Here is a 25,297-nt window from a genome sequence, read left to right as displayed (position 1 = left end):
AGTGAAATCGCTTTGCCAACCTGCTGACAACATGAGCTAGGCGGGCATCTGGAAGGAAAAGGCAGCAGATCTCACATGAAAAAGTTAACTGGCTCTGGAAAGGGGACTTTTGCACCCGGTGGCCAATTCCTGCCAACGCCCGCAGGTGCCTGGATTTCAGTTCCTGTGCTCTCTCCAGATTCCACGTATGCGTGGTTGCCCCGGTGAAAACCTCGCCGGCAGCCTCCTCTCCTCCCTGCCCCGGCAGAACCCTGATTACCCACTGCGCGCACCTTCCTGCCATCTGGCTTCGGGCACGCTCAGGGCTTCCACAGCTGTATTAGCGGTGGCTGGACGTGCCCCCCACCCCCCCACCCCCACTGATCGGGGACCTGCTGAGTGTGGAGAAGAGGGAGACACCCACCATTCGGAGGTGGGGGGAGCAGGGAGAACACTTGCCTTTTCTGCGAAGACCTGGTTGCCAGAGAGCTCGGTGAGGTGTAAGAACTCCAGGTGCAGGGATCCAAATTCAGCCAGGATGCTGCTGCTCCCAGCCATGGCCCAACCCCAGCTCCTGTTGGAGCCACTGTAAAGAGATGGAAGCACCCCCTGTCACCCCGCTGCTGGTGAGGCTGGCTCCCCTGCTGAGAGTAACCGGTGTGGGGGGGAGATCGCGCAGTGGGGGAGCACCCACTCGTGCCAGGTCCCATCCTGGGCGCTCTGGCCACCTGGTCTCCGTTGCTCCTCCCTGGGAGTCAGTAGCAGTCATAGCCCCAACTGCTGATGAGGACACAGAGGTCACCTGCACTATTCTTTGTTTCTATCGTCAAGCAGCCCCTGGGAGATGTGTGGGCTCAAGGACGGTAGCAGAGCTGCCTTGGTGGCCAAGACCCAGCACCCAAGTTACGCTAAATTTACAGGTGATATGGACAATGCCGTCAGGGACCACAAGGACCCTGCAGAATGCTTTCTGTCCTCTGGCTGAAGGCAATCCGGCTGCCTCACAGTCTGTGGCGCTGTGTGCGCGGGGCACGCCGCCGTGGCTGGGGTCGGAACGGGGCAGATGGAAAGCGGGGACCCTACCTGGCTCTTTCCCTCTCCTCACACTGTCAGTGCTGCCCAAGGACACACAGTGGCCCCTCCGGGAATTTTGTGGACCCCACACCTGACGGGCAGGTGACTCTGGTACGACCACGTGCCCGGAGCTGCAGGCTCCCTGGGAGGCCCGAGGTTAGGAATGAAACGAACAGCGGCTCTTGGAGTAAAGGTCTCCTCAGCTGTTAGTCATGTGTGTCTCAGGAACACCTCAGACAGATCCTCGCTGGAGAAGGCTGTCTCAGTCCCGCTTCCAGGTCCGGGGTGCTTCCAAGGAGGAAGAGCGCAGAGGTGGGGTCTCAGGAAATCCTCCCACTTGCCCCTCTCACAGATGAGGAAAACAAGGCCTTGGATGGTGACGTCACCCACTCGCCATCACACAGCACGTGGAGCAGCTGGGACTTGAGGCTGGCCTGACACCAGAGCTGGTCCTAACCACTGTGTGGCCTGCCTCTCCTTAAATTATATAATAAGCAAGGACGCTGCCTTTCCAGGTGTTTTCACTTAAATCTCTATAGCCAGGGGGCCAGCATCAAGTTTCTTAGCTGAGAGGCCTTGGGCAAACCATCCCCACCTTATGCACCTGCATCATCAAACTGGGCGAGGGTAATTGGTCCTGGTCTCTGTTCCTAGGGCTTTTGTGGGGTGAAGAGGGAAAAGAAAAGCACAGAATGTGGGTGTCCTTTCTGCCTCCTCTCCCCGTGCCTCAGTTTCCTCATATGTACCGTGATGATCTTTCCTGTGGGACATTTAGGACAACCAGGGGGCCAGGGTGGGGATGGAGCAGGGTGGAGTGAGTGCCCCTATCTGTAGGGGCTCCAAGGAGTAGGCTGAGGCGGCTGGCTCTGCCCTGGCCTCTGGGAAGCCCCTCCACTTCCTTGCTGGGATAGCTCTGCCTCTCTAGGAACTGGCCTCTGTCTGTCTCCCGGGGACAGGACATAGGGAGGCAGATGTGGGAGAAGGTGGGTCTGGGAGGTCACAGTGCCATCTGAGGGGCACCCCTTTTCCTGGGGTGGGCTGGGGCTCTCCTGAGGCTGCCCCTCTCCTCTCCAAACTCCATTACCTGGCCTGAATATAGTTTCTGAAATCAAACTTATCAGTCTCAACTTCCAGAAATAGGTGGAGGACTCAAGTTTTAGGATCTGATGGAGCAGGTGGCCTCAATAAACAGAGACGACCACTGGCCCCTTCTTCCTGTCTCCACCTCTTTGGGTATTTCCCTGACTTGGGGGCAGGTAGAGAGGGATGGGCTGCACAGAGAGGGGAGACTTGGCTCGTGGATAATAAATAAAACAGCTTCTGTGTATTGAGCCACTACAGATACCAGGCACTGGGTCAAGCTGTTTGCTTCTTGACTTCATTTAAAGCCTACAAGGTAACACATCATTCATCCCAATATACGAAGAGGAAACTGAGGCTCAGAGAGGAAAGTAAGCTATTGGAAGGTCAGAGCTGGTAGGTGGCAGAGGCCAGATTCAGCCTGGGCTCTGTGCATCCCCTAACGGTCTCCCACCCAGATGGCCCCACATCCACCCAAAGGGAAGGGGAAGGTGTCCCCTCTCTGTTCTTCTTCCCCTCAGGCCAAGTGAGACTTCTCTCTCCAGCTATCTCAGTGGGAGATGTGGGTACCCACAGAGGGTTTCCTGAATAATGGATGCTTCCTGCCCTCACAGAGAAATTCAAGGTCAAAATAGCCACTGGTCACCCAGTTGTCTTTTGTTCTCATTTTCCCCCACATGAGCCTCTCCTTCCTCTCCCCTCCCTCTGGAGTGGGATCCCTGCAGTGGAGCCAGCCAGGCAGCCAGGCAGACCAGGGCTGGGCAGAGGTGGGCAGTGGGCGGGCGCCTTCCCTCTCCTGTTTGTCTTCAAGCGCCGGCTCCCGCAGCGCCCGGCCGGGGGACTTCGGGCAGGTCTGCTGATCTCTCCCGCCCTCAGTTTCCTCATCTGTTAAATGACCAAACCCACACCTCTCAGAGCTATGGTGAGGTATAAATTAGGCATGTAATTACTGTCATTTTTCACATTATGTAATTATGCACATATAAATCATGTGTTTATAGTTTATTAAAATTATTTGAGTTATTGAGTTCCTGAGGGGTGCCAGACAGCTGTAGTGTCTTATTTCACCTTCACATCCAGCTTCGGAGGTAGATACCACGATTCTTATTTCATAGGTGAGGATGCTCAGACTCTGAGAGGGGGAGACACTTCTTCAACGTCACACAGCAAGGGACAGAACTGATAGAGCTGAATCCAAATCCAAACCCTAGGTATTCTGTGCCCCAAATGCACCTGTTCTGGGCGGCATCCAGAGACCAGGAGGGCCTTTCATCAGCCCTGCAAGGCAATGGGCTAATGAAGCTCTGCCCTCTGCCTCCCTCCCTGTCTGTTAAGTCTGCAGCCTGTGTTCTCTGCCCGGGGAGAAGGGGTCGCTCCACAGTGCCCCTCCCCAGCACGGCAGAAGCTCCCATGTGTATCTGTATGTCTGTGTGTGCACTCATGTGTACGGTATAATTGTGAACTTTAGAGCCAGACAGACCTGGTTGCTAATTCTAACTTCACTCTACTGCTGTGTGACCTTGGGTAAGCTACCTCACCTCTCTCCGCCTCAGTGTCTTCACTGGTGAAATGGGGTCCTTGTGGTCATTGTGAGGTTGAAGAGAGAGAATCCAAATCATGTGTTCACATCGTGTGTGGCGCACAGTGAATGCTCGATAAACATTAGCAATTACTAAGATGCAGATATCTGTGTGTGGGGGGAGCGTGTCTATGTAAATGCATGTTTGTGTGTGTGTGGATGCAGAGCATGTGATACAGGTGAACTTGTGTATCTCGGCCTGCATGATTTGGGTGGGTGGCAGCCAAGTGTGTCTGCGTGTGTGAGAGCTTAATCCTTGGACTGGCCACTGCCACTCTCTCGGATTCAGCAGTCCCTCGGAGGTCACAGCTCACAGGGTCCACGCCTCTGCCTCCCAGACAGGAAGGGCAGGGTTAGTTATCTACCCCTCCCGCTGGGACCCGGTCTGGCCTTTCCTCCTGGAGCTGCCCAGCGCAAGCCCTGCCCAGGGCGGGGGCGGCAGTGTGCGGCCCAGGGCGGGGGCGGCAGTGTGCGGCCCAGCTCCCACCAGCAGGCCCTCTCCAAAGAGCAAACTCAGCGCCCCACGGGCCGAAAACATCCCTGACATTCCCCCCCGCTGGAACAGGGAGGCGTTTTTTTAGCAACAGACTCTCTTACCCAGAAAATGAAAGGGAGGTGTTGCCAGGAAATATGCATATACATACATATGTATACAGCACTGGCAGCATGCAGATAGCCTAAAAATAAATGCGTTTTCTTAATCAGAAATGTTAGGATCTGTGTCGCATCTGGTCCGGGCTCTGAGGAACAGGGGTAAGGCAGACAGCCAGGGCAGTGCAGATGAGGGAAGGATGACTGAGGTAAGGTCCTATCCCAGACTCCAGGCATTGAGGCCCAAGGAGCTAGCCCTGGGACAGAGAGCCACAGAGATACCGTGTTTGTGTCTCGGCTCCATGATAGCTGGGCTGTGTTTCTCCAGGATCAGTGTTTGTGGGAAAGGAATCTGAGCAGTGATCCAAACGTCTGGCTCTGAGAAGTCAACCCTGGCACCGAGAACGGGATTCGATTGGCCCTGGGGGCCCCTTTGTGGCCTCTGGTGAGGTTTATGTGAGGTCACACCCCAGGAATGCTCTTGGACCAGAGACAGTAAGCGAAGGGGCCGAGCAGGCGAGTCCCCTCTCCTCTGCGAGGCCCCGGGCAGGCTGACCCGAAGAATGGGACCTCCCCAGGACAGAGAGGAAGCCGAGGCACGGAGGCACTCACCAGAGCCCACGGCCCCCCCCTCCCACGCAGCTCCTGAGGTAAGACATCACCTCAGGAGATGGAACGGGGAAGTGTGGTGAGACAGAAATATTACAGCCTTCCTCCCAGACTCGGGGTTGTGGGAGAGCCTCAAGAACGGCCCCAGGAAGCCCCTGGGTGCCTTCTACAACGTCTCTCGGGGGGGCTGCTCCTGCAGCCCAGGGACAGCAGGGCTCCCGTCTGAGGGAGGGCCAGGCCGGCCTCGAGAGCAGAGCTTTCCATCTCTAACCAAACGGGCTTAAATCGTATCCCCAATTACCTAGCAGCTGGAAGACTTTGGGCAAGTTACTTCACCTCTCCGAGACTCTGTTTGAATAAAGGGTGGCTGTGAGGAGTACTCGGTGAGGCCACGTACGGAAAGCCTTAGCACAATGCCGGGCACAGGGAAGTGCTCAGAAACGGTCGGCACAGTGTCATGGTTCATCTCTCATCCTGCACACAGTCCCGAGCACAGATATTTGTGGAAGGAATGAGCAAAGAACCGGACACGGATCCTGCCCTCAAGGAGCTCCCAGGCCAGTGGCGAACATGAAGAGGGATGTGACGGGGCCGTAAGGAGGCAGAGAAAGTGCCTGGAGACCGGGAGAAGTTAAAACGCTTCTAGCCCTAACGGCACAGGTGGCGGGCGAGCTGGCCTTTGAGAGCAAGTCGACCGGTGGAAGAACAGAGCGAGGAAAGGCAAGACAATGGGGCCCTGGGGAGCCCCAGGAGCAAGACTCATGCTCATGAAGATTCATCCATCATCCAGCTGGCTGGCCATTGGTTCTCTTGACTCTGAGCCCATCCCTTCCCCTCTCTGGGTCTCAGTCGCCACATCTGGAAAACGAGTGGATATAAACACACTCCTATCCCCACGAGGGGGAAGGGCATCTGCGAGGGGGGCAGGTAAGCACACCCCCCCCCCCCCAGGCGCTGGAGCTGGACCCAGCGGCAGCCCTGGCTCTACCTTTCTCCCGTGGCACCGCCCAGGGTCCCTTCCGTGTTGACATTCTGTGACTTAGTGACTACCCAAAAAGTCTCTAGTTCACACACTGAATTAAGCAATACCTCAGGAAGGAAAATCATGGAAGCAGCCAATGAAAATCAATGTTTTAAAACCAAGCCAGTAGAAAGAAGCATTACCGGTGGTTTCTTTGATTAGTGGAGCCACATAGGAGTTTTCCGGTCTTACCTAACACTTTTGGTTTAATCCACATTTTCTGCAATGAGAACTTACTATTTTTTTTTTAAGATTTTTATTTATTTATTTGAGAGATAGAGAGAGAATGAGAGAGAGAGACAGCATGGGGGCGGGGGGGGAGTGTCAGAGGGAGAAGCAGACTCCCCGCCAAGCAGGGAGCCTGATGTGGGGCTCGATCCCGGGACTCCAGGATCATGACCTGAGCCGGAGGCAGTCACTTAACCAACTGAGCCACCCAGGCGCCCCGAGAACTTACTATTTTTAAAGAGGGGGAAATTCCAGTAAGTATTATTAAAAATGGAGTTGGAAGTCCTGGGTTTGTGTCCGGGAATGGTCAGTTACTGGCTTATGTGACCTGACTAGGCCCTTATTCCTTGGAGGCCAAGCCTCCGTGGGCTTGATGCCCCGAGAAGCCCCTCTGGGTTCTGACAATGGGTTCCTGAGACCCAGTCCAGCGGTCCCTCTGCTCAGGGTCTTGAGACCCCCTAGCAGTTTGGGGTACCTCATGGCAGGAGGGTGTGATGTGCCTCCTGGTGCCTGACCCTAGCTGGGCACACCTGTAGGGCTGTGAGTCAAGGCAGTATTAGGGAACGATTACAGACCAGCTGCTCCCTCCCCACCTAGGGAAGATCAGCCCTGGAGAGCCCTCGGCTAAGGCCAGTCTCCACTGTGCCACTGACTCGCTGGGATTCCCAAGGCGGGTCCTGTCCTCTCCATGCTTCAATTTCTTCACAGATGCAGCCAAAGCCACAAAAGGGAAATCAGAAGATGTCCTACCTTTTGAAGTTCACAACACCTTTTGGGATTCCCGTGGGGGTGTTGAAGGCCGGCAGAAGCTTCTCTCCCAGCTTGATGGCCTTTACTCGGAACACCTGTAAAGGAAGAAGCACAGGGCATCATGAATGGGGCTGGGTGGGTGCCATCCCCGCCCCAAGCCCCGCTCCTGCCGGCGGCGGATGCACCCAGGAGCTGCGGGCGCAGAGTGGGAGGGGGCGCTGCGTCCGGCTCTGGAGTCAGACGGGCCTGGATGTGAACCTGACTCCGCATTTCTGGCTACATGGCCTGAGTTGAGGCACCTCCTCTGAGCCTCAATTTCCCTCTTCAATCATAAAACAAGGCCACAGCGGCCTTCCTCAGAGGCTGTCGGGAGGAATGACAATTAGGTCATTGTTGTAAAGCCCACAGGACAGTGTCAGGACTGTGACGAGGGCTCAGTGATTCCAGCTGTGCTTCCGGTGGCCGCCGAGGGGATGAAGCTGCCAGGGCGGCGGTCACCAACAGCCAGTGCCTGCCCACACGGTGGGGCCAGGACGCCACAGGTGGGGCGTGTGGGAGCACATCTGATGGAGCGTGAGGAGCACTGGACTGGGAGCCCTGCCCCGCCCCGGGTTCTAGTCCTTGCCTCGCGGCTCGGCTGCTGTGAGCTTCTCAGCAAAGCAACGCCACCCCGTGTGCAAAACCAGGGGAAGGGCCGGACATTCTGGATCTTCCCACCGTTCCCATTTTACAGACGGGAATGAGCAGAGAAGGTGAACGGTTAAGCTGCTGACATGATGGCCAAGGAGCCGTAAGGAGGCACCCCGGCCTCAGGGCCCTGATGGAGGCTCTGACCCCCTCACACCGTTCTTCTAATTCAGAAGCACCTGTGACCTTCTGATGCCTCAGCTTCCCTCTTAGGAATCTATTCTAAGGAAATAAGTAATCAAGGATGTTGTAAAGATTGAACTTTAGGGCTATTTATTCCAGCATTGTTTATAATAGTGGAAAAACGAAGATCTTCTAAACATCAAATACAGAAGTGGTTAAATTAGGACTTATCCATGCAACGGAATACCAGGCAGCCACTGGAATGATGTAGACAATTACTTAATAGCAAAGAAAGGGTTTGTAGTTTATTAAAAGAGTATTTTGAAATAGTATAATTCAACTTTAGTAATTACATGCACACAGATGTGTGAGGAACAGATGAGAAGGAAATACACCAAAATATTAACAATGCTCTCCTAGGGATGCAGGGTGGGCTCATGGAGGAATTTTGTTTTCTTCATTTGGCTTAGCTCTCTTTCTGTGCTATTTTATAATAAAAGCAAGCCCAGAGTAAATATTATTTATTTTTGAAAACGTGAGACGTAAGTCACTTAGCAACTGTTCTGAGTGGAACAACACACGTTTCCTTTCGCTTCCGAGCTCAAGACCGATCTGGTTCGCCGACATCCCGTGTGCGGCAACACCAAGTCCTCTTGAGTCCCCTGGCCCCAGTATGGGCCACTGAACGGCTGAGGCAGCTGCAGAGGGCCTGCAGTGGGGAGGAGTTAGCCGGACTAGCTGGGATGTGGCAGGGAGGCCTCTGAGGGCAGCTATGGCTCCTGCTCAGGAGGGGGGGGGGGGGGGGGAAGAACCGCACCTGGGGCCTGGCAGGGACGGGCGAGAGGAGAGGACAGCGTCCAGCGCCAGACAGTGGGTCCCAGAAGTGGGCATGGGGGCCACCCACATCAAAGTCCCTGCGGAAGCGTGTCTAGAACCCAGATCCCAAAGCCTTGGCCCAGAAGTCACTGGTTTAGCAACAACAAAGGGCTCTCATCTGAGGCACCCGATAGTGTCACTTGCCCCCCGAGAGGCTGAGCAGTGAGGCGCAGAGGAACTGAACTCACACCTGACCCCAGTGCTGAGGCTCCAGGCAGCTGGCCGGCTGCCCTCCGCCCTGAGGACTCCGAGCTCAATCTTCTTAAATGCTCTTAGGAATTTCCACGTCTCCACCTTTGGAAAGCCCTATCGCTGGCGGGCACTGCAGGATCTCAACCACACCAGGAAGGATGCTGAGTGAGTGTGTGTGGACCAGAGGGGTACCACCGGGAACAGAAGAACACGAGTCCTACTTATTCTCTTGGAAGTGAGTAGGTGTGGAACAGATTCTGAACCCGATTCCACTATGTGTGTGTGGGGGTGTTTCCCCATACCACCAAGCAATTCGCCAGACACCAGCTGGGTGCCCTATAATTCAACCCAGTTCTGACACTATCTTCCCGGAGACAGCACCAGATTCCAGTTTGAGGATTCAGTCCTTACAAGACTGATGCCCCCCCCGCCCCCCCCACTTCAGACACCATTCCTAAGTCCAGCCCGTTACCTGTGCTTCTGACCCACGGTCTCTAAATCAGAGGTTCTCACAAACCTCTCTGTGGGTTTGATTAATTTGCTAGAGTGCTTCACAGAACTCAGGAAACATTTTACTTAACTGGTTTATTATAAAAGGATGTAGCTCAGGAACAGCCAGATGGAAGAGATGCTTATGGCAAAGTATGAGGAGAGGGCACAGAGCTTCCATGCCTTCTCCAGGAGTGGTGCTTTCCCCGAATCTCCCGGTGCTCAGCCACCCTGGAAGCTCCATGGCCCAGTTCATTACATGGGCACGACTAATTAAACCACTGCTAACTGGTTCCTGATTCAACCTCCAGCCCCTCTCCCGTCCCTGGAAGTCAGGGTGGTGGGACTGAATATAACAACCCTCTCACCTTGTGGTTGGTTCTCCTGGCAACCAGCCTCTATCCTCAGGTGGGGTCCAAGAGTCACCCAATTTACATAACAAAAGACACATTTATTGCTCTCAGTGCTTAGGAAATTCCAAGGGTTTTAGGAGCTCTGCCAGAAATGGGATGAAGACCAAATATATATTACTTATTATAAATCACAATGTATCACTGTGCCAGGTGTCTTATCTACACGACCTTCAATCCCTGCAATAGCCTGGTGGGGAGGGTGTTGACCACTTTGAGGATGAAGCAATCTGCCCAAGGTTGTGGAGCCCGTAAGTGCTATCAGAGGCTTTTCCAGCACAGAGAAAGGCCGGCAGCCATGGTAAGCCACAGTCAGGGGCCCAGAGGTTCCAGAACAGAGGTGAGAGAAACTAGCAAGAATTCTATTCTGTAGAGTGGAAAGTTCTCCGGGCTGCGAGTCAGAGCCCAGGTTCAGATCTTCCCACTTGGCAGCTGTGTGACCTCAGGTGAGCCATGTACTGTCTCTGACCCTCGTCTGCACAATGGAACTGCTCATGTGCCCTGGATGCTTCAGGGATTCTGAGGCACTGGGGCTTAGCAGGGAATTTTCTGCGTCCCCTGGTGGCAGGGGGTAGGGATGATATTTGTCTCAGGGTGGACAGAGCAGGGAGAAGTGCAGGGAAGGGAAAGGCCAAAGACAAGGCATCCAGCCCTAGAGCAGCGGTTGCGTTGAGCAGTGTGGCCCTCTGGCTAACGGGGAGCACAACAATGGATGACCCATGTCCTGGGGACTTGGACAACCTCATGCCCAGATACTTGGGCTGCGCTTTCATGGGAGCTGACGAGGGGATGAAGAGCCTCCCATTTCTACAGAGCTCTGTGGTTTTCAAAATTCTCTTGCAGCGTGGAGAGTATGGGCTTTGGAGCTGGTCAGCTCGGGGTCAAACCTTGTCCTTCCTGTCCCATTTCACAAGAGTTCTGTGAGCCGATCCCCACGGTGGGGAAGGAAGCGAGGCCCAGGGGTGGGAGAGGACTTGCTCAAGGTGTGGGGATAAGACCCAGGTTTTCTGACTCTGTGCCCAGGGCTCTGCCTTCTCCCCACACTTCTCAGCCCTTCTGCTGGAAGCCGATGCCTGGGGCTGAAGCCTTGCACTTAGGGCATGTGACCAGCAGTGGCTGTCCCATGTCCCGTGGCCGCTGGAGACCTGGAGCGGTGGCTGGCTGGTGGCTGGCCCAGGAGGGGAGCAGACAGGGGTGGCTGTGGAGCAGGACAAGGCCAAGGGCCCCTAGCGGTGGAAATTGTCAAACAGTGGTCTTGGCTTCATCTATCCTGAAAACCAACACCTGCAAAAACCAGTCCAGCAGCTCTACAAGCCCGAGCTGAGCCCAGAGCCTGCTGGGTGCTGTGTGGGGAGCTGCATGGATGGTGTGAAGAGACTAGTCGTGCTCCTTAGAGAATTTACTACCCACGTGGGAGCCCGTGGGGCTCATCTGGGCAGCAGAAGGGAAGCATCAGACAGAAGGTGAGGAAGAGTCAGCAGGTGGCACCGCGGACGTTGGGTGGACTTGGGTGGCCCTGGGCAAATCCCCTTGCATCCCTGTTTCCTCACTGGTGAAATGAGGGAGTGGGATTGGATGTTCTCTGAAGTCTTCTCACACCTGAAGGGTCCAGGGGCCTCAAAGGGCCAACTTACCTCTTCTCCCGTCAGGTAGAAGGCTGAGAGGAGTCCTCCGATGTACCGGATGTTCACCTCAAACAAGGATGCTTCTCCACTCTGCAGGGCCGCAGGAAAGAGCAGTGTGGGGGCGGGGAACCGGGGTGGGGGAGAACACTTGTGAGCTGCCTGCAGGGCTCCCAGGGACAGCCAGGCCCTTGAGACAGGTCACTCCGGCCCCAGACTCCCCCCCACCCCCCCACCCCGTTGGCCTGGCTACCCTCATGCTGAGCTCCGGCACCTTGCCTGGCAGGCCGGGCTATGCTGGGTGGTGGTTTTCAGAGCAAAAGTTGAGAGGGATCAGCACCTGCTTGGCAGGCCACTGCAGCACGTTGACAGCATTAGAAATAAACGCTGGGTTTGGCTTCCTTCCCCAGCCCTTGCCGGAGGCCCTTGGAGCAAAGTTGTGCCTGGCTGCTCTCCAGGCAGCTCAAGAACTTGGTGGGGGAGCTGGGGCTGAAGCTTAGCCTGAGGGGAGGCAAATTCTTTAGTCCAGCCACCTCCCCTTCCTGCGGGAACTTCCCGGCTTAGCAGGAGGGAGGGGAGACAGGGGGAAGACAGGGGGAAGACAGGGGAAGGTTCTCTGAGGAGGTTCTGGGGCAAAGGGGACAAAGCCGAGGCTGAGAGGCAAGGGTGCCAGGCAGACACTTGCAGGCAAGCAGCAATTCTCAGCCTCAGGTCTGCGGCCCACAGGGCATGTCCACAGTTGCCTTAATCCGTGCTTTCTTTCTTGGGTCTGGACTGCAAATCCGGGGTGTTGGGGCATCATGCCAAGGACCAGCTCTAGGTTAAAATCCCACCTCAGCCTCTTACTTGGCTTTGGGACGTCGGGCAAGAGATTTAGCTTTTCTCTGCCCGTGGTTCTTCACCAGGAGCAGGGTGGCTCTGAGGCATTGAGGGGTACAGCTGAGATACCCGCCCGGCGCCCCGTGTGGCTTCCTAAAGGTGCCCGCTCTGACCTCCCCTGCGCCCAGCGCTCCCCACATCATAGCCTTTTACCGCTAACAACACGCAGTGACCATCCCTTCATGTGGGAGAGCCTCGTGAAACAGAAAACTGCAAAGCCATTCCCTCTTTTAGCCTCCCCGTGCTCAGCGAGGTCACCATTCCCATTTTCCAGATGAGAAAGCCAAGGCTCAGAGAGGGGATGTGACCCTATCTTGCTTTCTTCCGAGGACCTTCCCTAACCTGCCCCAGCTTGCTTGAATGTCCCCAGGCTCCCCGGACCTGCCAGCACCTGGCACCCTAGGTAGCTGCCTGATGCCCATTCTCTCTCCACCATATGCACAGAGGCAAGGTGGGCCTGTGAAGATACCCCTTCCTTCTCCCACCTCGGCCTTTCTCCCATTCAGGAAGGATTGTAAGCTTCCTCACACAGACTACCAGAAGGCGTAACATGCCTCAGAAAAATGGTAATGATGATGAGGAGGAGGAGGATACCACTCTACATCCAGATCAGACTTGATTGTGTTATGATGCTTGTTATAACCCTCCGCGGTAGTTCACCTCACAACAAGCCTGTGAATTAGGCAGTGTCATTGCCGGGGCCGACCAAATGGCTCCCAATCCTCTCACCTATCTCCTGAGGGCAGCAGAGGGTGGGGTGGGGGCTCCGGGTCAGAGCAGCTCTGAGCAGATAAGCCCCTTTGGTTGCCACTGTTCTGTTCTACAGATTCAGCCCTAGAAGGGACTTCCTGGGAGCCTGCTACCGCAGGGAGGGGAAGGAGGGGTCGTTGGCTGTCTTCCCTTCCTGAGGAGAAGAGGCTGGTAAATACTCATGCGCTGGCCAGGGCTGGAGGGATCCCCCACCTTGAGGCTGGTCTTAGGAGAGGACAAAGTAGAGAGTGCACGGAGCCCCATTTCCAGCACTGCTCTGCTGGGCGGCTTGGGGCCAGGGTCTCTGGGTCTCCGAAGTGATAGGGTGGAGCTGGCCACTGACCTTCCAGGCCCCTTTTGGCTCTAACACTCCAAGGGTCTCTGACTCACCACGTTCAGGTGGAAGTTCTCTTCAACCCAGGTCTTGGCCTCCTGGAACTCCTCCTGCAGCTCCATGAGGTAGAGGGTGTCAAGGGAGTCAATGATGGTTGCCCCACTGAGACCTCCTGTAGGCATAGATCGAAGGCATGACCCAGGTTTGTTCCTATCCTTTCCATCCTCAGCCACATAAGCCCTCATTCCCCGGCCCCTTCTAAGTGCCTGGGCAAGCTCCAAGGCCAAGGCTGGCCCAAGCACGATCCAGGGAGACTCCACCAGTATTCAAAAGGGGGGAGTCCAGGAGCAAGCATCCCCCCTCCCGCCCACCCTAGGCTGCTTCCTGGGCAGTGGGCAGTGGGCAGCAGGCTGGGAAACCGAGTTCACAGGCCGAACTGCTTCCTAGACCTTCAGGGTCCACACATATCCACCCGAAAGTCAACCATCAGTACCAGCCAGGCACCCACCACTTTTCTGTGACATGGGGGAGAGGGCGAATCGGTATTGGGTTTACTCTATCTTAACAAACATGCCAGTCCTCTGACTTTTCAATTTCATTCTTCATTTTATTCTAAGACCAAAAAAAAAAGATGTTGACAAATATTTATCCAGGAAGCTATTTATTGCAGTACCAGATACAATGGAGAAAAGATGGGGAAAAAACTCCAAATCCAACAATAGGGGATTAGTTATATAAATTGTGGCTTAAATATAAAATAGGACACGATGCAGCCCTCCCTGCAGGTGAGGTAGACCTGTGTTTACTGGGGAAATATCCATGGGATCTGTTAAGTTAAAAAATGTAGGTTGCAAAAAAAAGGAAAGAAGCACAGTATAATTTCTTTGTTGTATGCCAAATGTGGATGAGCTTTTGCAGAACTAAGTCTGGCAGGATGTGATCAATGGTTATCTCCAAGTGCTGGGATTACAGGTGCTTTTTGATTTCTTCAGCTCATGGATTATTTTTATAACCAGAAATGTATTTCCATTTGAAAAAAAAAAGTTTGGGCAAAGAAACCACACAAATGCACAAAGCAAAGATTTTGTGGCCGCTCTAGGACAGTGAGTACAGAAAGCACGAGCTATGAGACCAGGCCCCTGCCACCGGGCCTTAGACTCTTGTCCTGGGAGTAAAGGCTGAGATAATGGTGTAAAATATCACAGCTTTCCACACCACGGACTGGACAGGAGAGTGATGAGGAAGGCCTCCCCATGTGGCACAATCAGAGCCTGAGTGCAGAGTACCGTGAAGGAGGAAAGGAGGGAGAAAGAGATGTGCCTGGGGTCATCAGGAGGGCTTCCTGGAAGAGGTAGCTCCCTCCCAGCAACTCCTTAAAACTACAAGTAGGAGCAATTTCCTTTAGAGACCAGCATTTAGCTTAAGAGGACTGATTCTTCGACTGATTGTTCCTTCAGTGTCCTTGCAGAGGCTCAAAAAGCAGTGAGAACCACAGGCTCCACCTTCCCCCAGCGGGCTGAGCCTCTCTAGAGTCTGAAGCATGAGCATGGGCTTTGCGGGCACACCTGCATTCAGAGGTAGCATCTAATCTCCTTAATTAGTGCTTCCCTAACTGCTCGCTTGTGTTGACTTTGCAGGCAGAGACTCCTGAAACTCAAACCACCACCTCCTAGGTCGGGCAAGGTCTTGTAAAGGACATGGCCTAGAAAAGGATGGGAGGGAGATCAGGAGAAATTGGGAGAAGGATCAGGCTGGAGGTTTCAGAATCCACTTCAAGAAGCAGGAGCTTCCCGATCCAGAGTCAGGCATCCCAGGTTGGTTTCAGTATTGGGGTGGAAGTGAATTTCCAGAATGTCAACCCCTCCTATGCTGAAGGATTGGTAGGAAAACACCCAAAGCCAAACAAAGTTGATCTTTCCTGGTTTGTGCTGGCTGCTTCCCCTGCAGGTGCCAAAGGCCAAACACGGCTCACGGGAACGCTTTACCGTGAGGTAGAGAGGTAGTGAGGCATGAAAGCACGGATTTACCCCAGATGCCACAGTTGCTGAGAAGCGCCTGCCTGGTGTCCATCCTCTTGGCTCCAAGCTTATGCCACAGGGCCTCACACCTGATTTTTTAAGGGCCTGAAAGGATTTTTAAGATCCCACTACCCTGCCCCTAAATTTCATAGAGGACCCCCAGAGAAGGGTTGGGACATGCCTAGGATTAGACCAAAGGAGGAGAAGAACCCAAGTTCTCTTGTTTCCCTGTGAAAACGGTCGGATCTGATTGCTAACCGTGCCCCACCCCCCAACGGGGCAGGAGGCCACTGTGACCCGTGAAGGCTTAAAGAGAAGCTCAAGGCCAAGGGCGACGCGGCCCAGAGTATCTGATTTCCGAATCCTGCCCTGGGTTGCCTGGTGTTTTCACCCCACGGGCCCTGCTTCCCTGGGCTGAGCCTGAGCCCGGAGGCCCGAGGGCCTAGGCTGGGCCAGGAAGGCAGCCAGGGCTCCTGGTGACCGGTTCTCCTGCCCAAGTGCTCTGAGAAGGCAGCTCACTGAGGGATTTATTGGCAAGGCTCCACCCTGTTCTCAGGTTCCTGCATCTTCCCTCGGATGATCTCTCAGCCCGGCCCACACCTATTGTGCAGCCAGGCTGCGGGCCAGCTAGGCACTTATTGGAAAGCCTTTCATTCTAGGCCAGAAGTTACCCAGCGGCCAGCCTGGGCAAGAGGGAAGGCCCAATCCCGAATTCAACTCTATCTGTACCTGCAGCCGGCCTGGGGCGGCTTCCCGGGGGGAGATGGGGGGAAACACACACACCTATTCAGTGAACAGGCACAGGATTTCTATGCACAGAGCCAAAGGGGGACAAAAAGTCAGGCAGCCGGCTTGGAAGCTCCACTGGGCTTGTCCCTGAGGCAGGCTCCAGGTTGGCTCCCTCTCCCACCCCCAGCTCTGAACCCTTGCTGTTCACAAAGGACCGACCCGCCCCTGCCTGCCAGGCAGGAGGCCATGAGGCGGGTTAAAAGAACACAGCCCTGGGTTCAAACCCCAGCTTGGGCCAGCAACACATCTACTCTCAGTGTCAAAGTTTTCTTCTGTTAAGTGAGGGAAGACCACTGGGTTAGGTACTGGGGAGCCACTGCAGGTTCCTGAGCTGGGAGAAATGCATCACATGTGTGCCTGGCCTTTCTGACAAAGACACCTGTTTGTGCCTGGCACAGAATAAGTGCTTGATCAATCAGTTCACTGTTCTTATTCCTGGGGTCCTGTAGCTTATCTTGAAACACTGGCCCTTTCAAGGAGATGTGGGTTCAAATTCTGGTTCCATCACATACTAGCTGTGTGCCAAGGTAAGTCACTGTACCTTTCTGAGTCTCATGTTCCTCGTCTTCAAAATGGGGATGACAGTGGGACCTACTTCATAAGGCCACAGGGAGGCCTAAATGGGGCGATGGACAGAAAGGAGCTGGCGCAGTGCTGGGTACCTGTGAGCTTAACCCAACTGCGCGGCCCTCCTTGCCCCCAACTGGCCCTGGGCAGCCCCTCCACAAAGTCTTCTGGGGTCACCCAGGCCTTGGAGCGCTCTTGCATCTCTTGCATCTCTGCATCTCTTGCATCTCTGGCCCCTCCCAGGCCAGTGTGGCATGAGACTGCAGCTTGCAAAACCTTTGGCCCAACTTAAAAGTATCACATGGGTCCCACCTGTGTCTGCTGCTGAGGCCATTAACACCCCTAATCTGGGTGTGCACCTAGCCTCTCAAAAGGTCTCCTTACCTCCTGGACCCCTGCCCTTCCCCTCAAATTCACCCTGAACACTGTTACCTGACCTGTCTTCCTGAAACCAGATCCAATTGTGTCCCTCCTCAGCTCAGAAGCTGCAATGGCTTTCGAGTGCCCGTGCAATAGGGGAGGGAGGGGTGAAGCTTCTGGGTCTGTGCTAAAGGACCTGGCTAATCTCATCTCCCATCAAGCTATGCTTCCTGGACACGTGCCGTGCCACACCCTCCTGCCTCCATACCTTTGCATGTGCGCTCTCCTCTGCCAAGAAAGCTGTTCTGTGCGTCTGGGCATACTCAAAGCCCCCATGTTCTCAAAGGTCTGCCTCCCCTTGGCAGCCTTCCCTGATTCCACCCATCTAACCCCCTCTTGCTGAGGGAGCTCCCAAATCATGTGCCTACCACTCCTGCCCTGCCTGCACTGTGGGGCTTGGCTCACCTTCTAACTAACCGTGAGCTCCTTCAGGTCAAGGGTCCCCACTGCCTCTCTGCTCCTCTTCTGCACCTTATCCCCAAGCAGCCCCAAAGGCCAGAGCCCTCAGCCCACGTGGGCCACTCGCCATCCCCTGGGGCCTCGTTATAGCCCCGACTTCCGTGACTCTTCGCAGACTGCCAGCACCTGCCTCCCCCATCCCACCTTCTCCTGGGCCATCTAGAGCCCACCCGGTGTCTCCCTGCCCAGGAAGCCACTGAGATCACCACCCTGCGGCCTACATGAGGTTCTGCCTCCCTGACCTTCCTCTCCTGAGAAATCTCCACCAGCTCCTCCAGGCCCTCACCCAGGGCCCTGTTCTGTGCACCCCCGTCTCCAGAACAAGGGCTGCTCCCCTCTCCTCACACCACAGAGGAATTGTCAGTCTGTCCCTCCGTAACAGCAGGGCTCTGCTCTGCTTCAGACTGGTCTCCAGGCTCCAGCAACAGCTCCCAGTGAAAGTGGGCAGAGGAAGGGCCGGGAGCAGGCTGGTCCATCTCCGACGGCCACACATACTCTCCCTGGCATCGCGCTTGCTCTCAGCTGACCTTGGCTTTCAGGATGCCACTCTTCCTGTAGCCTTTCCTTCTAACCCTGTGACTGGGCCTGCCCAGTCCCCTCTGTGGGTCCCTCCTCTTCTCCAGACCTCTACGGACGGGCTCCGTTGTTGGGCCTTTTCTCTTCCCTGCCCTCCCTCATTCCCTTAGTGATTCAGTACCACCCGCATGCTGAGGGCTCCCAGATGTCCACTCCCAGGACCTGTCCTCGAACCCCAACTTCCCCTATCCAGTAGCCTCCACTCCTATCACCACTGGGAGGTCACAGGCGGCTCACCTTTAACCCGTTCCTCCAAATCCGTTCCCCAACCACAGTGGTTAACGCCAAGCCCCTCCTTCCAAGAGTCTCCTAACTGGCCCCTGGGCTTCTCCCCTTGTGCTCCCCACCCCCCACACCTCCACCTATCTGTCCTCAACACGGCAACCAGAAGGACCCTTTGAAAATGCCAGTCCTGGGCGCCTGGGTGGCTCAGTTGGTTAAGCAACTGCCTTCGGCTCAGGTCATGATCCTGGAGTCCCTGGATCGAGTTCCGCATCGGGCTCCCTGCTCGGCGGGGAGTCTGCTTCTCCCTCTGACCCTCCCCCCTCTCGTGTGCTCTCTCTCTCATTCTCGCTCTCACAAATAAATAAATAAAATCTTTAAAAAAAAAGAAAGAAAGAAAGAAACTGCCAGTCCTAGCATGCTACTCCTCTTCCCAAAATCCTCCCATGGCTCCCATCGGACCCGGAGGCCCTGTGATCTGGCCCTGGCTTCCTCTCAGCCTCGTCCCCCGCTCCCCCTCCCACTTCTCTCCTTCTGCTCCTGCTGCTCGTGGAGCCCTCCGAGCCTGCTCCGTGTTAGGCCTTGGCAGTTCCCATCACTCTGCCAGAACAGCACCCCCATCACTTCTCCCTCACCTCTTTATTCTCCTTGGCACCTTCATCCCAGGGATGTTACATGTGGATGTTTCCCCGTTACTATCTTCTCCTAAGGGAGCACGGGCTTCTGGGGGGAGAGCCCTGTTTTTTCCACTGCTGTCCTCCACCGCCTAGAACACTTTCCAGCATTCGAGAATAGATGGCCCCTCACCCTGGGTGGGGAGGTTTGGAGTTTGGAGTGGGCTGTGGCTCATTCACATTTCTCAGCGCCTGGCTACGGTCTGGTACCCAGAAGTGTTAGAGGTAAACATGTTGGGTTGAACAGACTGAGCCCACCAAGCAGGCATCTGTGGGGACCACGCCCAGGGCAGGCTAGCTAGCTATTTCAGGGGCTGGTGCCAACAGACAGGGGAGACCCTGCCACCAGGCTGAGACCAGATCAGCCAGAGTGGCTAAGTGTGTGTGCACCATCACCCTGTGTGAAGCTGTTTGTCATGCCTGGGTCAGTCTCTACAAGGAACTAGACCTCCGCTCCTGTCACCTCCTCCCCCTGGGGCTGCCTGGGCAGCAGCCCTGCTCTGCTGGACTGAGGTTTGTACCCCCTCTCCTGACTCTGCCGTACTAATGACAGTGAGGTTTTTATGGGATGTTATATTAGCAAGGAGAAAGCGGTCAGGCTGGGGAACATAAACTGCAGGAAGAACATTCAGAAGGAAAAAAAAAATCACCCAAAGCATAGCCTATTACTGCAGTATCCCCAGAGCCATACTCTAACGGGTGCACTTAATTTGATGACATAATCCTCAGAGACTTTTCTTACTCTGTAAAGAAACAACCCAAGTGCTTCTTTCTCAGCTTCCAAAGAAGCCAGCATGGCTGTGTGGCAGGTCTTATTTCCAAACAGGGCACCACAGTGTACCCCACGCCAGGAGAGGGACCCCTCCCACCATTCCTCTCCTTGAATCTGGGTGGACCTTTGTGACTCCCGGGAACAGCAGAATAAACCAGAAGGGAGTTTCTAGACCCAGACCTTAAGAAACAGTTCCCACTTCCTGTCTCTTGAACGCTGGCACTTAGAACCAGCCACCATACTGTGAGGAAGCGCCAGGTAGCCCATGAGAGAGAACACAGGGAGAGGCCACGTGTATGTTTCCTGACCAGCAGCCCCTTCTGAGTTCCCCGCCAACAGCCAGCATCAATCCCACACATGTGAATTAAGAAGCCTCCAGATGGCTCCAGCTGTCAAGTTCCCCTTCAAGTCTTTCCAGCTGAGGGCAGTAAAGCTGTCCCCATGTGCCCTTTCTGAATTCCTGACCCACTGAATCTCTGAGCATAATAATTGTTTTAAGCCACTAAGTTTTGGAGTAATTTGTTATGCAGGAGTAGCAATTGGAATGTTCTGTCGTGTGGGTTTCTAGGATGATTAAAGTGATATCCCCACCACCCCAAAGGGCATTGTTTAAAACCACATCGTCTTGTCTGGCGAGGTCGTCTGGCCACGCAAAATCCTTTCAGGGATCAGGACCTCTGCACTCTTGTCAGGTCCGGGGCGGGGTTTTTCCCCTCCAGTAATAACATTTTTCTTGAATCTTCCCAGGACGGCTATTTCCTGATCACATCAAGTCGTGTCCGGAGGATGTGTATTTCCAGGCAAAGGTTTCCTGGAGCCTCTGGAAGGACTAAAGATATTTTTTAGGAATTTTTCCTGGCACTCGACAGAATGCTCTTCCTAGAGGTGAATCGATAAAAGATGGTCAAATCCGATGATGCTCCTGCCCTTTATCAAGGCCTCAGTGCCCCGATCACATTCAAAGTCCCCGGGGCACCGTGTGCAGGGTGCCTATGGTCCAGGCCTTGGGAGCCTCTGCTATGCTCTGCTGCTCTCTGTGTGGGTGAGGCTCCATCCACATGATCTCACCAGAAGCTCCCCAAATGCCCTGGGGTGACTGCTGACATGGGTCCCTAGGCCTGGGATACCATCCTTTTCTGAGTTGGCTACTTTGTCCTGGCCTGGGCTTGAGTGTTGAGTCTTCTCTCAAGAATTCCTGAGCCACCCAGCAGACCTGACTTCTCCCTCCTGGGCCGGGCTGCCTGGCTCCACCGCAGGTGCCTTGGTCACAGCAATGCCCCCACCACACTGTACGCGCCTGTGAACCCCAGGGGCAGTGGCTGCACCTGACTCTTCCCAGTGGCCTGGATCCACCCCTGGGCCAGGCACAGGGAAGGTGAGAGCAGAGGGCTGCTGAAGGAATGAACGGCTCGTGGAAACACGGACGGCGCTTTCTTAGAGATCCGCGGACACTTGACAAGGCGTCTTGGCCTCGGACAAAACACTCTCCGCAGCAGTGGCCAGCTGTCCAAGGAAAACACCGCGGCCGGGACAAAATGGGTTGCCGCAGATGGCACGGCCTTCCGCCTTCCCAGACAGATGCCATGCTTCGCTGCCACAGAGGCTGCAGAATGTTTGCTGTGGCCGGTGGCTGAGGGGGGCTCAGTGCGCCCCACGACCAGGCCCGGTTCGCTGAAGCGGTCTGCTGGACAGGGCTCCTCATGGGAAAATAGGATGTGTTTCAAAAACGTTAATGCGGTATTTGTTTTTAAGTCAGAGCTCAGGGTGCTGTCTGATCAGGAAACATGTATTTTATTTTTTTTAAAGATTTTATTTATTTATTTGACAGAGACAGCAAGAGAGGGAACACAAGCGGGGGGAGTGGGAGAGGGAGAAGCAGGCTTCCCGCGGAGCAGGGAGCCCGACGCGGGGCTCAATCCTTGGATCCTGGGATCATGACCTGAGCCGAAGGCAGATGCTTAACGCTGAGCCACCCAGGTGCCCCAGGAAACATGTATTTTCAAACTTCTGTTGGGGCGCCTGGGTGGCTCAGCGTTAAGCATCTGCCTTCGGCTCAGGTCATGATCCCAGGGTCCTGGGATCGAGCCCCACATCGGGCTCCCTGCTCCGCGGGAAGCCTGCTTCTCCCTCTCCCACTCCCCCTGCTTGTGTTCCCTCTCTCGTGGTCTCTCTCTCTCTCTCTCTCTCTGTCAAATAAATAAATAAAATCTTTAAAAAAAAAAAAAAAGAAAAACTCCTTCTGACAGTCCCAGGAAAAGAAAAGCCAGAGTCTTCTGCTGCTCACCCCAAGAGATATTAAAGTTCAGCTGCAGCCCTGGCAGCTCCTGAGTCCCTCCATACACTGGCGTCTACCTGGCTTTTACCTGCAAGTTAGAGGATTGCTCATCCAATTTGGAACTGCTTTTTATCTCAGAACATCTCTGAGAGAAGAAAAGGCAGATGGAGGAATTGGAGTCCAGGGCACTACAGTGGTATCTCCAAAGTCACACAGTGGCTCAGCAGCTCAGGGCAGAGCTGTAGCCAGGCACCACCTTCCAGACCATGGGATCTTAGAGGCTTGGTTCTAATCCTAGCTTAGTCCCTTCCTAGCTGTGTGATCTTGGGCAACCAACCTGAGCTCATAAAAATGGGATAATAAGTTCTTTTTAGAAAGGTGTAGCCAATTCAGACAAATGTATACAAAGAGCATTCAGCAGGCATTCAATACAAGAGAATTTGATATACCTAGCACACCACATCTTAGGCGTTCAGTGCACGGGCCTGTTATCATAAGGCTCAGTTCCAGCAGAGGAAGCCACAATGGGGCTGGCAAAGCTAGGATCCCTTGCAGATCCTTGGCCTCCTTAGCCCTGCAGGAAGGAATAGCATGGCTTTCAAGCCAGGCAGGCAGGAGACATGAGTCCTCAGGAAGGTACGATGGAGCTGGGCAGGCTTTGTGGCATTCTAAACACATTTCTTGCCTCACTGCGGGGAAAAGAAAAGCCAGAGTCTTCTGCTGCTCACCCCAAGAGATATTAAAGTTCAGCTGCAGCCCTGGCAGCTCCCGAGTCCCTCCATACACTGGCGTCTACCTGGCTTTTACCTGCAAGTTAGAGGATTGCTCAGTACCCTCCCTCTACCTCCATGGGAGAAGCAAACATCTCCGCCCATCAACCTTGGTCGTGTCCGTGTAATTTGCTTTGGCTTCATGGTGGATGGGGAATTAAGCTGTGCCCTTGATTTTGGGCTTGGCTGTGAGACTTGCCCATGGGATTGGTGGACGTGACTGGAATGAAAGTTTGAATTAAGCCTGCGTGGTTGGGCTTGTCCTCCCGTGCTCCCGCCTTTCACCGTGAAAAGAACGAATCTCAAAGAGCCACTGGTCCAAGAACGGTGAGAGACAGGTGGAGCAGACTGGACCCAGCTGAGCACAGCCTAGATAAAATAAAATCAAGTCCAGCCTATCTGCAACCACACGAGTAAGAAATAAATGCTCATTGTTGTCGGCCACTCGTTGTGGAATAATTTGTTCCACAGCGTTATTTTGGAAGAGGCTGACTGATACAACACCCTTCCAGCCTTATTTCTTACTAGTCTTTTTATGTTCTCCACACTCCAGCTAGACTACTGATTCTCTGGCCCCCTTTTTCCCGGCTTCCAGCCTCATTACTCAAGTTGTTACCTCTGCTTGGAATGCCCTCCTTTTATCCCAAATGTCTCTACATCTCTCCCAATCCAATGGCTACTCTAAGTCCTGGAGAAAATGCTGCTGCTTCCATGAAGACATCCCTGATTTCCCCACCTGGACCTGGGGTCTTCCTCCTCTGAACTCTTTTAATAAAAGAGTTTCTTTCAACTTTCAGTATGGTAATCTGTGTCGTCTGTGTCCTTTTCTCAAGTCCATGACGGGCAGAGAGTGTCTTCGGGGGGCTGATTGTAAGCCTGGTTCATCTATGCTGGAACAGGCCCTGCAGAGGCAAGGCATCTCTGGGATTTGCCGAAAGAAGTAATGGATGCCGTCCTCCTACTGCCTTGTTCCCAGGTGAGGAAGCCTCCCTGACAGCCAGCGCCCCTTGCCAGAGGCTGTTCCTGTGTGGTGTGAGGCGCTGGGGGACAGAGACCAACCCCATGACACCCTGAGGTTTTGGCCAAGGGCTGGCACTCCACAAAGGTTTGCTTGTGGAATGTGGAGTTCTCCTCAACGCCAACCACCAACCCCTTCCTCATTAGAGGTTAACAGAAATAACCGCAGCGAGCACCGGCCGAGAGCCCTGGCTTCGTGCCAGGTGCCATGTTATAGGTTTCACACGCAGCTTTTTAAAACCTCGTGACAACTCTGTTATTGTCCCTCCTTTACACATGAAGATTGAGGCTTCAAGGAATGAAGTCGCTCGCTCAAGATTTATTTCTTCACCCCAAACCACATTTCTGAGTGCTCAGGACATGCCTGATGTTGAAGCACGACGGGGAGTGGACAGTCCTGGCTCCTACCCTCAAAGAGCTGCAGGTCTGGTGGGGGAGAATGACACCAAGCAGGTGTCACACAGACAACCTCTAGGTACAAAGTAATGCACGTGATAAAGGAAGAGAGAGCAGGATCCGAGGCCAGGAGAGGGGCGGCATTTGAGATGAGGCCTAAAGGAAGCACTGGACAAAAGAGGGGGTGGGGGGCAAGCCAGGCTGACGGGCGGGAAGTCTCCACACGTCTGTGGAGCAGAGAGGAGGTCGCATGCAGGGAGGAAGAAGGACAGTGGTGGGAGCGAGGGGCTGGGGCTGGGCTACACAGCCCTGGGAGCTCAGGGAGAGGCCTGGACGGCTTAGGGACCTGATCCTCTGGCTGCTGTGTGAAGAGCGGCTGGGAGGGGGACCCAGTGGGGACCCCATGTGGAGTAATTCAGGGAGCTATCCCTCTTGGTTGGTGAGGGCCCACTCGTCACTCGTGGGTGGGCAGGAGAGTGGCAGGGAGCACCTGGGCCCATGCTCTGAGACCTGAGGACCGCTGGTGATGCCCCCAAGCTGGGGGGCAGCCGTTCAACAGTCCAGGAACAAGAAGAATTAACCCCGAGCACAGTGCAATGTCAGCCAGGTGCCTCACCTCAGCCCCATCAGGGGAGCCTTCTGCTGTCCTCCCAGGCCCATGGGCGCAGGGTCACAGTGCCATCTTGGATATACATTGTGGCCACACAGAGCTATGCGCTGATCGTGGCAAACACAGCCTGTGGACCAGAGCCAAGAGACACAGATGCGTGGCTCTGATAGCAAGATGAATGATGATTTTTGGAAAGGGGAAAAGAAAGGAAATCAAAGAGGCCCTATTCACCCCAAGAAATAGACACATGGCAGAGGCAGTGCCGGGAGAGCCTGGTACGGAGCTACGCCCCAGGGCAGCGTCCTGCCACTTGCTAGGATGGCCGAGCTGCAGGGAATGGGCTAGAAGAAAGGGGTGAGCTTGGAGCCACACTTACTAGCTGCCTCAGTTTCCTCATCTGTACCCTGCCTTGCAGAACCATCCCGGGGGTGAGCGATCACACAGCGTGTGCAAAATACT

The 25,297-nt window shown here is 54.6% G+C and overlaps 1 protein-coding gene across 3 annotated transcripts in view; it reads right to left on the bottom strand.

Annotated features, from left to right (window-relative positions):
- The window catches only part of MAN1C1 (mannosidase alpha class 1C member 1), a 137,919-nt gene that overhangs the window by 19,201 nt on the left and 93,421 nt on the right, over positions 1 to 25,297 (bottom strand). The window contains exons 3-6 of one of the 3 annotated variants that reach the window (XM_044914439.1): positions 13,330 to 13,445; positions 11,323 to 11,403; positions 6,912 to 7,006; positions 400 to 565 (exon numbers count right to left, since the gene is read on the bottom strand). The exons of 1 other annotated variant lie outside the window; for it this stretch is intronic. In XM_044914439.1, the coding sequence (XP_044770374.1) occupies positions 400 to 565; positions 6,912 to 7,006; positions 11,323 to 11,403; positions 13,330 to 13,445 (458 nt within the window). The remainder of the gene's footprint in view (positions 1 to 399; positions 566 to 6,911; positions 7,007 to 11,322; positions 11,404 to 13,329; positions 13,446 to 25,297) is intronic. One more of the 3 variants, XM_044914440.1, reaches the window with a different exon arrangement.

Source organism: Neomonachus schauinslandi, chromosome 4 (assembly GCF_002201575.2).
Source record: "Neomonachus schauinslandi chromosome 4, ASM220157v2, whole genome shotgun sequence".
Classification (NCBI taxonomy): Eukaryota; Metazoa; Chordata; class Mammalia; order Carnivora; family Phocidae; genus Neomonachus; species Neomonachus schauinslandi.
This window is presented reverse-complemented; position numbering and strand designations above follow the sequence as displayed.